This window comes from Lichenostomus cassidix, chromosome 5, assembly GCF_008360975.1.
Source record: "Lichenostomus cassidix isolate B80296 chromosome 5, HeHo_3.0, whole genome shotgun sequence".
NCBI lineage: Eukaryota > Metazoa > Chordata > Aves > Passeriformes > Meliphagidae > Lichenostomus > Lichenostomus cassidix.
The window spans coordinates 4784415-4797819 of NC_139486.1; the positions used below are offsets into that span (position 1 = coordinate 4784415).

Genomic DNA, 13405 nt, shown 5'->3' on the forward strand with positions numbered 1-13405 from the left:
GGTGCAGATTTGCAGGGATTGGCATCAGTGGTGGGGCCCAGGACTCCTCATCCCACGGGGACAGTGGCGTGACCCCTGCCGCTGCCAGCTCTGGCACGAGGCGAAGCAAATGCATCTTTTCAATTTGCGTGGTTGTCAAGGTTGCCAGGACTGTAAACGTCAAATCTGAGCAGAAATATTTGGCATGAAAACCGTCTCTGCTCTTCTCCTCCGTGCCGAGCGCGTGGGTGGCTCGATTCCTCCTCCCACCGCGGGACGGGAGCGCAGCGCTGCGGGGCGGCTGCTCCAGCCTCCTCTCTTCTCTTCCCCGCAGGATCTAGTGCCCAGGAGGGAGGGACGCACAGGATTGTGGCCATGGCCCCGAGGAAGAGGAGCGGCCGGGGGATCTCCTTCATCTTCTGCTGCTTCCGCAGCAGCGACCACCCCGAGATCACCTACCGGCTGCGCAATGACAGCAGCTTCGCCCTGCAGACCATGGAGCCCTCGCTGCCCATGCCGCCCGTGGAGGAGCTGGATGCCATGTTCACCGAGCTGGTGGTGAGTAGGATACTTCTTAATTTTGGTTTTAGTTTTGGGGTTTCTCTGTCTTTCCCCAACCCTTCTCTTTGCAGTCTCCCCAGCCTTGGTTCTGAGTTTTCAGGCAAGCTTTGGTGCGAAGGGAGCACTGGGGGCTGCTGTTGCAAGTAGTTCTGTGCTGAACCTTGAGCTCTGCTCCTCCCTGAAGTCCTGCCAGTCCGGGGTGGTCTCTCTCATTAGAATCTCTTAATTTCTTAGAGCTGGGGTTGGGTCCAAGCTGGTAAAGCAGGATGTCCCCTGTAGGTGGAAAGTGACTTTGCTTGCTGGGTACTGAGCTTCACAGGAATCGTCAGGTGTGGGCTACATTGAGATTTGGAAAGTCGGGATTTTGTTTCTTTATCCCTTGGTTCAAAAACTTGGGAAAACATGGATTAAGAAAAAAATTGACAGCCAGAAAAAGCTTTAATTTCCTCTAAGCAAAAACATTTTAGTGTGGTATTTTAGATAGTGTTCTACTTTGAGTTCATTCAGCAGTGAAATGAGGTTTTCCTATGGTGCTTGGATGCATAGAGGGAGATGGGAATTGTGACACTGGTCAGTTACACCTCAAAGTATAGCATACCCCTTTAGATGCCAGGCAGCATGGAGCTACTGAGCTGGATCTCTTGGTAGAGGAAAGCTCCAGTTTGTATTATAAAAGCTGGTTTTGCCCAGACATCCCTCTCCATGGGTAGGATGTGGCAGATCAGGACACCAACACAGCCCGGTGGGGATGAAGTGTCCCTGCAAAAGGACTCTCCTTGCAGCAGTCCAAAACACCTCTGGTCAGGTTGGGTTTGTTCAGGTGAAGTGGCTGCCTCTGTGTAAATTTATTCTCCACTGATAACTTGACCAAATCAGGCTTACCTGGGGAAATTCTTTCCCATGGATCACTTTCCCCATGCCCCAGCAGGAGGCTGGAGGGGCTGAACTAGGCATCTCTGGAGGCTCATGTGCTGGAGCCCCACCAAGTGTGTGGCACCTCATCTCAGCCCAGGATTTTCAAAACATCTCCTCCAAACTCATCCAGATCCTTTGTGCAGTGGCAGTACCCCAGGGAACCTCTGTGTGTGCAGCCAGGCAGGAGCCAGTCCAGCCTGGGACATGCCCTAGTGTGGCCCTTCTGCTCTCAAATCCTTCTCCATGCTGTTGAGATTTTTAGTTATTTTTCCCTGGCCAAGGGTGAGAAAAAGGCCCGGAGGCAGCTGCTGCTCCAGGGCATGCCAGCAGCAGGAGCCATGCTGGTCCCAGGGAACTGAAATCATGTAGGGAGGGGACAGTGAGTGCCCTGTGCATGCAGCTGCAATGCCCTGGCTCCCCAAAAAACCCATCAGGCAGATCTCAACCCAAGCCAGCACTGGATGGGAGCGAGGGAGGGCGAAGCCAAGCTCTGCCCTGTGGGCACAAGAAGGCAGATTCCTTTTGAGGGGAGTGAAGTTGCAAATCTTCCCCTCCTTACAACGGCTCCTTCTTGCTCTCGGTAACCTGTTGGTGTCGGGTATTAAATTTCAGCATTAGTTAAATGGTTTGGAAAGTATCCCACTGTTCCTGTACAAACCCACTGTGTAACATTTGGAAGAGAGACACAGAAAGCACTCAGAGGTGCTGCGCTGATCTTTTTGCCTGCAGGAGCCCAATGTCATCGTGCTTGGCCATCCAGGGTGGTATGGCTTGTGCCTGCTCTGTGGGACTGAGGCTCCCTCCAAAGCCCTTGGCTGTCTCAGCCCATTGGCTTGAGGGAAGTTAAAGGGTCTGGAGGGGATCTGGAGGCTTTGCCAGCTGGAGTTGGTCCTTTGCCAGCTCCTCTCTTGCAGCTTAATCGTGACTTTTCTGCCCCACTTGTTCTCATCAGGGACTCAGAGTGGAAGGGGTGGAGGATTTCAGGCCTGGGATGGAGGGTATCTTTGGGGACATGGCAGCAGTAGGTTTGGCCCCTTAGCATGGACAATCCTCCCACAAACACAAACGACAGAGTGGGATTCCTGCTCCACAAATCCCAGGCTGCTGCTTACATGGAAGGGCAAGCAAAATCCCTTTATTTTTGGGGCCACTCTGCAAAATATTCCCTGAGCTTCATGTGTTTTTAAGTGTGCCTGTTGATCTGAGGCAGGAAACATCCATAGCGTGAGAAATTGGTGATTGTCCTGTGCCAGCAGCAGAGGATAAGGGCCTGAGTTGCAGAGGGACGTGGAGCAGCTGTGACTCCAAGGTCAGCTAAAGGCTTGGGCTGCTCTCCTGTTGCCTGGTTTTGGCCTGTTTCATGTTAGGTGGCCACTTCGGATTTTAATTAGGATAGGTTAATAGAATAGATAAATAGGGGTTTATTCTGTGTCTGTGCAAGTGTTTTTCAGGAGGTACAACAGGGGAAGCAGGATTTTTTTTTGTTGTTGTTTTTTGGTTCTATTTTAGCTTGGGCACAAAATGCAGCATTTAACCTGTAAGAAATGCCTGTTGCTCATCACAAACTGCAGGGACGATGCGCCCTGTCCCAGCCATAGACAGCAGGCAGAGGCTTTTCCCTGGCTCAGGGCAGATGCAGATGTTGTTGCTGTGGTCAGTGACTGATCACCGCTTCCTCCTGGAGGAACCTTTTCCCTTTCTCTGCCTCTCCCCCGGGCTGGGCTGAATGGGTTTTGTTGGAGCATTGTTAGGATGTCGCTCAAGCAGGCACCAGCCCCGTCTGAAAGCCTTTTCTTTGTCTGCTGTCCTGCTGGGGCTCCGGCCAGGCTCAGCCACCCAGGGAGGAGCAGGTGCTGGCAGAGAGGCGCAAACAAAAGCAGAGTATTCCAGCAAGATTTACTGATTTGCAGCTCCTCTGGCCGAGACAAGGCTTTATGATTTTGTGCAGCTTTGTGCATCGACAGCGCTGTGTCCTGCCAGCTTGGGTCGGTGGTGTTTGCTTCCTGAGCCTCGTGCAGAGGTGTGGTACCTGCCAGGCAGCATCCCCTGGATTTCAGGAGTTTCAGGAGCCATCAGTCCTCCCGTAGGACACATCAGGAGGATCACTGATCGCTGTGCCCCAGCGAGGAGGAAATCTGGGGTTGCACAAACTGCCTGCAAAACCAAGAGAACAAAGCTGTGCCATCTGCCACAGCTTCTTTCAAGAGGCTCCTGCGTATCCAGGCTAACAATACAGCATTTCTTCAAAGGCTGAAATCTTGCTTGCATGCTCAGAGAAAGCACTTGCAAAGCTCCACATAATGGTGCCATATGGTAGATCTTGCCATAACAATCCTCTCTATTTTCCGCCAGCAACTAGACTTTCCACCAGATGGGTAAATGACTGATGTCCTTTATATCTGCTTAACACTCCTTGTCACTCCGAGGTTTGTAATGAAACACTCTGTGTGTGGTGGTGTGCATCAGCCCTGTGGGATGTGCACTGGGCAGGGGGTGGGATGGTTTGGTTTGGAGAGGATAGGAGGAGCCCCAGCATGACCCAGGACCCCTCTCTGGCTCTCTTCACAGTGGGGTGGGTCAGAGTGGCATCTCCATCCCTGCAGAATGAGAGCAATGCTCCGGTGACTTCTCAGATGGCTTTGATGGTCAGAGGAGCTGCTGAGTCTGATGTGGCTTTGCTTGCCCCTGGAGCACAAGGTGCTGCCTGTCCCTGGTCCCACACCCCACTCTCAGCCTGCATCCCTGCTGGTGGAGGGATGGGTTCATAGAAGATGCTGCCCCAGACATTCCTCAACGCTTGCCTTCCCCAGGCTTTGAGGAAATTCCATTTACTACTCCCTGTGGGGCTTCTCAGACTTTTAACTCCTGACTTAGTGATGCAGAAGAAATTAGAGCAACCTCCATCAAGCCCTGCATCCTGCCTGTGATGCACAGCAGCCTGTTTTTATCCTCTGAAACCAGAGTAGGTAACCTTCTCTGGGTCGCTCTGCCCAGACTCCAGCAGCTGACAAGTTTTTTGGGATTTGGGGAGGTGACACCAGGAGGTGAGTGGCTGTGCAGTGTCCCCAGCTCCCTGAACTCAGGATGGGTTTAGACCTTTGCCCATGGATATTGCCTGGGCTTTATGCTTTCCCCTCACATGGAAGGAAGGCGGTTGTATCCCTCCCTGCTGCTTCATGAAGTAGTGGAAACTTGTGAGCCTGAGGAACAATAAAAAGGTCTCTGGCAGCTTATAAGATTAATCACAGCATTTGTTTCTGCTGTATTTGGGGCAACTAATGCATTTCATTTGAGCTGCTCTCTGGATGCTATCAGGAGATAGTTAGGAGATAGTATCCCCTGTCACAGACATTAATTCTGTTGCCTTTGAAATGCTTCATGGTGGTCGATGGGTCTGTGGCTCATGATATGCACTGCTGGATAGGATGCTCCATGAATAACTGTCCCTTGGAGCTGTGCCTTCCCTTCCTCTTGGCGTGCTGGGATGATGGCTGTTTTATGTGCTGCTTGAACAGGGAGCATATAAACATCAGGAGAAATGGTGGTGTGGTCAGTGTGAGCACTGTTGTGTGTCAATAACAGCTCTGGGTTGGGAATTCATTGCTAGCGATATCCAGTTGTACTTAGGAACTTCAGAAATGTGCTTTTCCCCCGGTTTCTAATCCAATAAGGAGAAAGTATGAGGTTTTGAGCTTTGCAAAACAACACGGCTTTTAAGTAGCAGCTGAGGGATCAGCTGCAAAGCCAAGCTTTGCATTTCATGCTTGCAGGTCAGCTGTCATATTTTGCTGCCTGGTCCTTCCAGCATAAAGGACTTCAGGATTTTGAGAACCACTGAATGGTGACCAAAGCCATTCCCTCTATATCTGCAAAGAAAAGCATGTGGTTGTTATCTGGAAAAAATTACAATTGCAGTGGCCTTTGTGTCCTGGACAAGCCACCCTGTTCTGCAGAGCCAAGGCAGAGCCAGATCCTCAGTGTGGAGCTCCTGACCCCATCCCACTGCTGCCTCCCAAAACCAAGGTCCCGTGGCTTATGATTCACTTTCAAGAAGGAAAACCAAATGATTGGGTAATATCTGCTTTTAAATTCACTCTGCAGGGATCCATGTGCCATACAGACACTTTTACCAGGCTGCCCAGGTTCTGGTTTTCAGATGTGAACAGTCTGGACCTGCCAGGCTCCCATCCCAGCCCAGCGCTCACGGCGCTTGTTTTCATCACCTTGTGTTGTTAACACCCTTCCAGATAATCTCTAAATGTACCTTTTGATAGGTAGGCATCTGACAGAGAAGTTACACACCTACTCAGTCAGAAAATCAGAATTTTCTGCCTATATGTGTTCCCTGGACCTGAATGAACCAATCCACCAAGGAACACAGTATTTCAGCTGAAACAGTCCTGCAATTCCAGTGTCTGTTACAGCTACAAACTAACAAACTACAAACTTGCCCAAAAAACATGCTGTTCCCAACCCCTGATTTTACAAAGGAGCCATGTTACAGCGCAGTGTGAATCTCAGCTGAAGGCAGAGAGCACATGAGGAACCCCTTTGTTTCCAGGAGAAATACCACTGAAGTGGAAAAATTATGTAGTCTACCTGCTAAGTGCTTTCCACTTTGCACTTGGTGAAAGACGAGGCAACATCCCTGGGAGATGCCTGGGCAGCTCATTCGGTAATGCATCAGTGACCTTAATTGGGGCATTTAGGCTTCTGGCTTGCACTTGCTCCAAGAATTTCTGGCACAGGTCACCATGGAGGGGACCAAGCTCTTTGGATGGGGAATCTGCTTCAGCAACTACTTCCTGACAGTCTTCTTCCTGACTGCTCAGTAGTTGGGTGGTGTTGCTGGAGTTAGGAGCAGGATTGAGCAGCAGATGAGTTGTGCTTTATCACCAGCCTCAGCTGGAAGCATTCCTGCTGGGAATGGGCTGTGCCTGCCCTGTATCCATTTGCAGATAGAGATGGAAGCTGTCCGTGCTGCTGTAGTATCTGTTGTTGGCAGAGCCTGGGTGTTCCTCAGCGTGGGAACATCACCAAGGTCAGCTTTTGGCAGCCCAGGCTTTTGCAGCCCTGCAGGGAGGATCCTGCCTGAGTGCCCAGTGATCCTAATTCCCATGAACTCCAGTGTTCAGATCAATACCATTATTTACAGGGATCAGCTTCCCTTTCCCAACCACATCCAACATCCCAGGTGCTTGTTTGCACTTGGCATCTTGCTGCGTGTCAGACCCTGAAATCCTGGAAATCACAGAGTGGTTTGGGTTGGAAAGGACCTTAAAGATCATCTCGTTCCAACCCCCTGCCATGGACAGGGACACCTTCCACCAGACCAGGTTGCTCCAAGTCTTATCCCGACTTGCTCAGGAGTAATCTCCTTTCAGGGTGACTCTGCTTTGCGTCTGAGTAAGTTCTTAAAAATGCCTTTAAAATACCAGGTATGACTAAAGCCAGGTCTGTGGGGGAATGAGGACTTGTCCATTTCCATTCTCTGTTGCTTCATCATCAGGCTATAGCTGGCTTCTACTTCCTATGGCTTCTGCTTCTCATGACTGCATTCTTTAGCTCCCACATCCAGAGTGGTACAGCCTGGGAAATTTTCAGGATCAAGTAGCCTCTAATTCCCATCCAGCCCCTTTTTGAAGCCCTTCCCAGGGCGTTATCTGGGGAAACCTTGGCACGGTTTAGCCCCAGACCAGCCATGCACAGCGTTCCTACCTGAGCATCCCTGTCAGGCAGGGGACATTTGAAGCCACACTTGACCTGTTGGCTTGATTCCCAGCTTCAGTAGCTCCCTGGGATGCCAGCAGCAGAAGCAGTGTAAGATCTGACTGAAAAGGGAGCTGCTGCTTTGGTTCTGTGAAGAGGTTAGAGGTCCACATCTGAAATCATATTTATTTGCCAGCTCTATGCTTTATTATGGTAGGAGGTGCACCCACCAAAGGACAGCCATCCCCAGCTCTGGCTGATTGAATTGAATCCATTTGAGCTGTCACAGTAGTAGATAATAAGCTGATACGTATTTTTGTTGTTTTTTTCAGGGTGTATGTACAATTGTGTGGAAAAAGTGCCCTGGTGATGCACCTGCAGGGCTTCTAGATCTGAGAGTGCTCTGCAGGGTGAAACTGTGTAGATCAATAACTCAGGCTGGAAAAGTACCCTGGGTTAATTAAAATGGGAGAAAGGTCTTCCAGATGAGGTCGGTGAAAAGGTCACAGGAGGCCAAGCTCAATAAATAACATTAAAAAAAAAGTATATATAAGATTATAGATATATATATGACAACAAAAAAGAGTGAGAAACCTAAGTGGATATTTTTCTTAAAACACACTAGTATTGAAATGTGAGCAGCTTTAAAACCTTTAGCCTATTAAAATAGTTAATTGAATTAAATGTTATTAAATCATTACATGCTGTCTGCCCCAGTTAGGTGTTTGAACTGATGGGAAAATGAATCAACTGCAGCTGGAGTTTATTGAAGAGCTAAATCAGCTATTGATGGCCATAATCTTTCCTGCAGAAGAAGGAAGGAATATATATTTTATTTATATCTGTCTGAAGTGTTCAGGTCAATAATTGAGCAGGGTGGATTGGGGTCTTTTTGAGTCTGGGACAAAAAATTCAGTGTGGGAGGAGGTTGACTAGGCATGAGCACTTTGAAGTGCTTCTGTTTTTCCTTGTTGCTGCTACTCATTCCCTTGCTGTGAGCAATTTCCTTTATTCAGGAAATTCATTACATGATAAAGGCAAAATGAATAATAATCTTTTATCTGCTATGCTTATTCATTAAGAAATATGAATAGTTGATTTTTGTTCATGTTCTGTAATTGCAGCTGCAAGTTGTCAAGGAGAAATTAAAAATACACAGTGATAATATTAGCAGGGGTTGGCTTGTCTGAGGAGTTGTTTTTCAGCTCTCAGGGTACTGTAGCTGAAAAGAAGTGTGCTGGGGAGGAGGCATTTTTATTAGTGATAATAAAAATAAAAGAATTTTTAAAAAACCCTGAGATAAATCTGCATACACTGGGAATTGTAATTGCCTAAATAAAGCTGCAGCCAGAGGAGCTCTGGAGGTGCTCTGGAGGTGGGTGGTTGTTTGCAACAACCACTGATTAATAAAGATTAATATGTCTTTTTTCCCAAGAAAACAGCTTGAAAAGAAAATAACGAGTGAGGTGTGTTTTGAGGCAGGGCTTTGCTGAATGCAGCAGGGCTGGCAGTGCAAGTGGCAGTGCAAGTGGCAGCTGCTGCTCCAGCCGCACGAGCAGCGGAAAAACACGAGATGAGGAACAGGGGAAAAAATGCTGATTGCCATTTCCCCTGACACCACGGCGTTCTGGGATAAATCAAATTGATGAACTTGGAGAAGAATGCCTGGAAGAGAGTGAAAAAGCGATATGACCCCTGAGAAAGGAAGGCGGTGCAGGATTCAACAGGCCATTATTTATTGACTTTTTAATTCCCATGCTGGACCCCTTAATGCCAAATGTTGCCAAAAAGTTCACACTTGGTTTTGTTCCTTCTGTTTTTTTGTTTTGCTTGTTTTTTGAACTCTTGGATCTCTATCTCTCATGCTTTATTTGATGATGCAGGAGATCTCATCATTACATGCTACAGCCTCACTTACAGAAGTTTCTAAACTTTGTCCATCCATGCATGAGGAGTAAATTCACTTGCTCTTTATTATGTTGGTCATTTGTTGATCCAGTGGTGTTTATACATATGTTTGTATGTGTATATGCACCCATGTATGTATATGTAGACACAGAGAGAGAAAAGTCATGGATGCCTCATCCCTGGAAGTGTTCAAAGCCAGGCTGGATGGGGCTTGGAGCAACCTGGTCTGGTGGGTGTCATCCCTGCCCATGACACCTTTCCAAAACAAGCCTTTCTATGACTTTATAAACATATATATGTATGTATTTATAAACCCAACACAAACCAGCAAATTTTAAATTTTTTCAGTTATGGCAATGGGTGACCCCCAGTCTCTGTGCTCTACACTTACACAATTTATCAGTCAGAAAGGTGCATTAGACTTAAAGGGTTTTAATTTTTTTTTCACTGCAACCTCCAAAGGTATTTTGAGGTTGTAGATCCCTCTGTAGGGAGTTGTCTCAATTATTTAACTTGTATTCCCCAGCTGCTTTTTACAGGTTTGATGACCCAAAGGACCTGTGGGATGTAGTGGGAAAAACCCCTGCTGGTCATCCTGGGGTCTTGTGGACATGGGTGGGCAGCACTTGGGCTCACCCAGCTCCATCCTGGAGGTCATTTCTGAAGTCAGGAGATTTGCAGCATCCTGCTGTCTGCTGTTGCCCCAATAAAGCCCATGGCTCTCAGTCTGTGGAAGATGCTCATTAAAACATGGCATGAGTGGAGAGGCAGGGCCAGGAGCTTGCATTGATGAACATGCTGTAAGTCTGAGGCTGGACTTGATGCTCTTCCTGCTGGGAGGGTTGAACATTTCTTCCAGGGGCTTTTTGGCTTTATCTGGCTTTACCTTCAGGAGGTGGTAGGGGACAGTGGTGGCTACAAACCAGAGAGGTGGTGGTGGCATCTCCCTCCTTGCTGCTGTGTGTCCTCCAAGGGAAGGGTAGAGAGCGCTTGCTTGGCTCATGGGATTGTGCTCACCCTGTGCTGAGCTGAGCCACATGTTTCATAGGGATCTTTAGGACAAAGGTGTGAGATCTCACATCCAGAGGAGCTCATGCCATGCTCAGAGAGAGAGAGGGGGAGTTTTGCTTGGCTGGCATAGGGAGCAGTCAGCAGAGCAAATGGCACAGAGGTGTTGTACCTCCTAGAAATAGCAAAATACATGCTGAGAATCAAAGCTTCCCTGTGAGGTTTTTTTTTGAAAACCATATTCAAATGAAGATTTAATGTGGAAACATGTTTCCTGATGTAAAGGTGAATAGTTTAGCTGTACAGGATAAATATTTAAGAGCAGCATATCTCTTTCCAGTAAAAACACTCTGGGCAGAGACTTCCTTTTGGTAGTAAAACGAGGCTGTTACTTTGTGTGCCACTGACCTGATTCCAAAAAAGTATTACAGTGGTGAAGTTGGCAGATCCTGACGTGGGAGGCAACCAGGTGGAAGGGGCAGAGCTGGCAAAGTTGAGGCTGAAGTGAGGGCTGAGAGCTGTGAGGGTGATGGACAACTGACCATGGGCTTGTCTTCTCAACAGCTGCCAGCACTGCATGCTGCAGTGGGAGTGTGTGGATTGCAAATGGCCCATAAAATGAATTGCCAGTTAGAATCACCTAATTATCGAGCTTGTGATTACTAATTGAAGGCCCATATGGGTTGGAGTTTCTGCACAGCTTCTCTGCCGTGCTGGTCGATTTTTGAAGCCTTGGTGGGAGCTGCATTTCTACAGTGAGCCCCCAGAAAACTGGTGATGTTCCTGTGCTTTCTTGATGTTTTGGAGCTGGAAAGGGCAGTTTCTGAGCAGCCTGCACTGAGATACAATCAGTGAGTGTAAGCAAAGGGCTGGAGGTGGCTGCAGGGATCCCCAGGCACATAAAAACCAGCAAAAACCTGACTCTTCACAGCTGAGTCACTGTTATGGCTCCGAATAACAGTCGTTAGTCACTCTTTGATTATGAGGATTTTCATATTCACTGGGTGCCACATAGTATTCATTTAAACACCTCTCCCAAGCATATCCTGCAAGATGTCATTAGGTAGGTGTTGTTGAGTGATGCAGGGCTGTGATGACTGAACATGTTAGAGCTGTGGCACAATGAAATGTGCTGTGTGAGACTCAGAAGCGTTTCTGCACCTTTTTTGGATGTGTTAGCACGTTGTCATGTGCCAGCACCTAATATGTTCCTCTGCTTTGTCCCTCCTTGCTCCTGCTTAGGCTTCAGCTCGGTTTAGATTTTTTTTCTTGGTTAATAAATTTTCTCATTTGCACAAGTTGTCTTTTCAGGGTAGGGTATTTTGAAAGTTTCAGTAAATATTTTCCTGAGGACCTAAGTGCGGATGTGCGTGGCTGGTGCTTTCATGCCTAATCATCAGATTCACGTGGCCAGAAAGTGGGGTCACAGTGGAAGCATTTTCCTGTGCTGTCTCAAACCCTCACCACAGAGGTAAATATTCATCAAGAGACCCTTGTCCTCTGTACCACACTCCCAGATTTACTTTTCCAGTGAGCTGAATTTCAGTCCCTGTGTTGCTGTCATCCTGTTGGCCACCTTTAGACGTGCAGAAAAGTGTTCAAGGCCAGGTTGTTTCACACCCTGAGCAACCTGGTCTAGTGGGTGAGGGATGTTGGAACTTCATGATCTTTAAGATCTCCCCCAAGCCAAACCATTCTGTGATTTCTGTGAACTGGGGCTGAAGCAGAGCTTGGCTGTTGGACTGTCTCATAGCCTGAGGAGACAGCGGTGAAGTGCAATTTTGATTTTGAAGCATGGAAGGGTGGCAAGACTTGCCCAAGGCTGGGGTGGAGGTTGGCTGCTTGATATGAATCTCTGACCTCCCAAATTGTAAGGACATGGGAATGTTTGAAAATGGCACTCACTGGAGGAGTTCCTAACCCAGGTTCTCCTCCCTGGGTGCAGGAGGATGAGATGTGTCTCGTGTTGGGCTCAGGTTTTCTCAGTCCTCTCTTTTCCCCCAGTTGTAGCAGCATGGTTTTGTCTGTTGTAAGGGTGTCCAGGTCTACTTCCAGAACTCCACCAGCGTCAGCTCTGTGCAGCATGGTGGTTTGAAGATTTGGGGTGAAAAGGTCAGGGAAAAGGCAAAGCCTCCTTCATGAATATGTAATAGAAAAAACACCATGACACCTTTCCTTTTGAGGAGTAATTTCATCACTAAGGGAAATCAATACCTGCAGTGGATATATAAGCCTCTCTGAGATGTTTGGGACAGCCAGCAGCTCTCTATCACTGGTGGTTGTGCTGGAGGGACCCTGGGTTTGGGTTACAAGATAGCTGAAGGTTCCCTTCATTGGCTACTGGGTGCAATATGAGCTTGAATTGGATCAGCTGAATTTCTTGGTGGCCTGTGGGCTTGCTGATGCAGGCACCCATCTTTCCCCAAAGGCATTTTGCTCAGCCTTCCCCAAATGGGGCTTTGATTGGGGTACAGGACCAACCAGCTTTAGTTGATAAATGTTACTGTTCAGGCAGGGAAGCTTTAACAGGTCTCCATGCGGGTTTTTTTTTAGTTGCTGGAATTAAGTGTGTAATTTTTAATTAAATCTTACTTAAATCCGCTGTCTGGGTGGGATGAGTTGGCTGGAGGCCATGGCAGGGATTTCCTGTGACCTTCTGCAGCCTCTCCACTCTCTCACTGCTGCCCTGAAACTCCTCCAGCCCCGAGGATTGTCATCAGTGGTGGCAATTTTAAGAGACACCCATGGTTCTAAGATCAATGTTGGCTTTAGCAACAAGCCTCCCAGCCCTGCCTGGATGTTTTATTTAGTTCCCTCATAAAAGCTTTGACCTACATCTAGCACCAGGAAGCGATGAGGCTTTGATAATGCTCGGGCATCCCGGTGGAGGGCACGCTGCTCACCCAGCTTCCAAGCTGAAAATGGATGTGTGCTTTTAAAACATCAGATAAACCAATAAAGGCTTCAGTCAGTAAACAGCTTTATCTCTGCCAGGCAGTATGTGATCCAGCTTTGATGGAGAGGATGTACCTCTTTATGAACTGTAGGTATTAGGAAAAGAGCTTTCTATTTTTAGCTGTAGGAAAACAAAGCAAAAGCCAAAACACCTGTGGTTTTTGATGATATGAGGGTGTCAGCGATGGAAATAGGTTGGACCACTTGGGGTGAGGTGCTCCAGTGAAGCATTGGTGGTAAAAAAGAAAGGTCCTGTTTGAATTTTTCTTTGCTGTGTGTGTCTTAGATGAGGTTGCTCACCTGAAGCTGTCAGTGTGAGTTGTGTGGGCAGCTGTAATATCATCGTGGGTGTCCTTTCCAAAACATTTGC

The 13405-nt window shown here is 47.9% G+C and overlaps 1 protein-coding gene across 2 annotated transcripts in view; it reads left to right on the forward strand.

Moving 5' to 3' along the window:
• DAAM1 (dishevelled associated activator of morphogenesis 1) overlaps positions 1-13405 on the forward strand; it is an 89619-nt gene that overhangs the window by 36346 nt on the left and 39868 nt on the right. The window contains exon 3 of one of the 2 annotated variants that reach the window (XM_085061082.1): positions 314-537. In XM_085061082.1, the coding sequence (XP_084917208.1) occupies positions 355-537 (183 nt within the window). In that variant the 5' untranslated portion in view covers positions 314-354. Of the gene's footprint in view, positions 1-313; positions 538-13405 lie in introns of those variants that run through there. The other variant, XM_085061081.1, reaches the window with a different exon arrangement.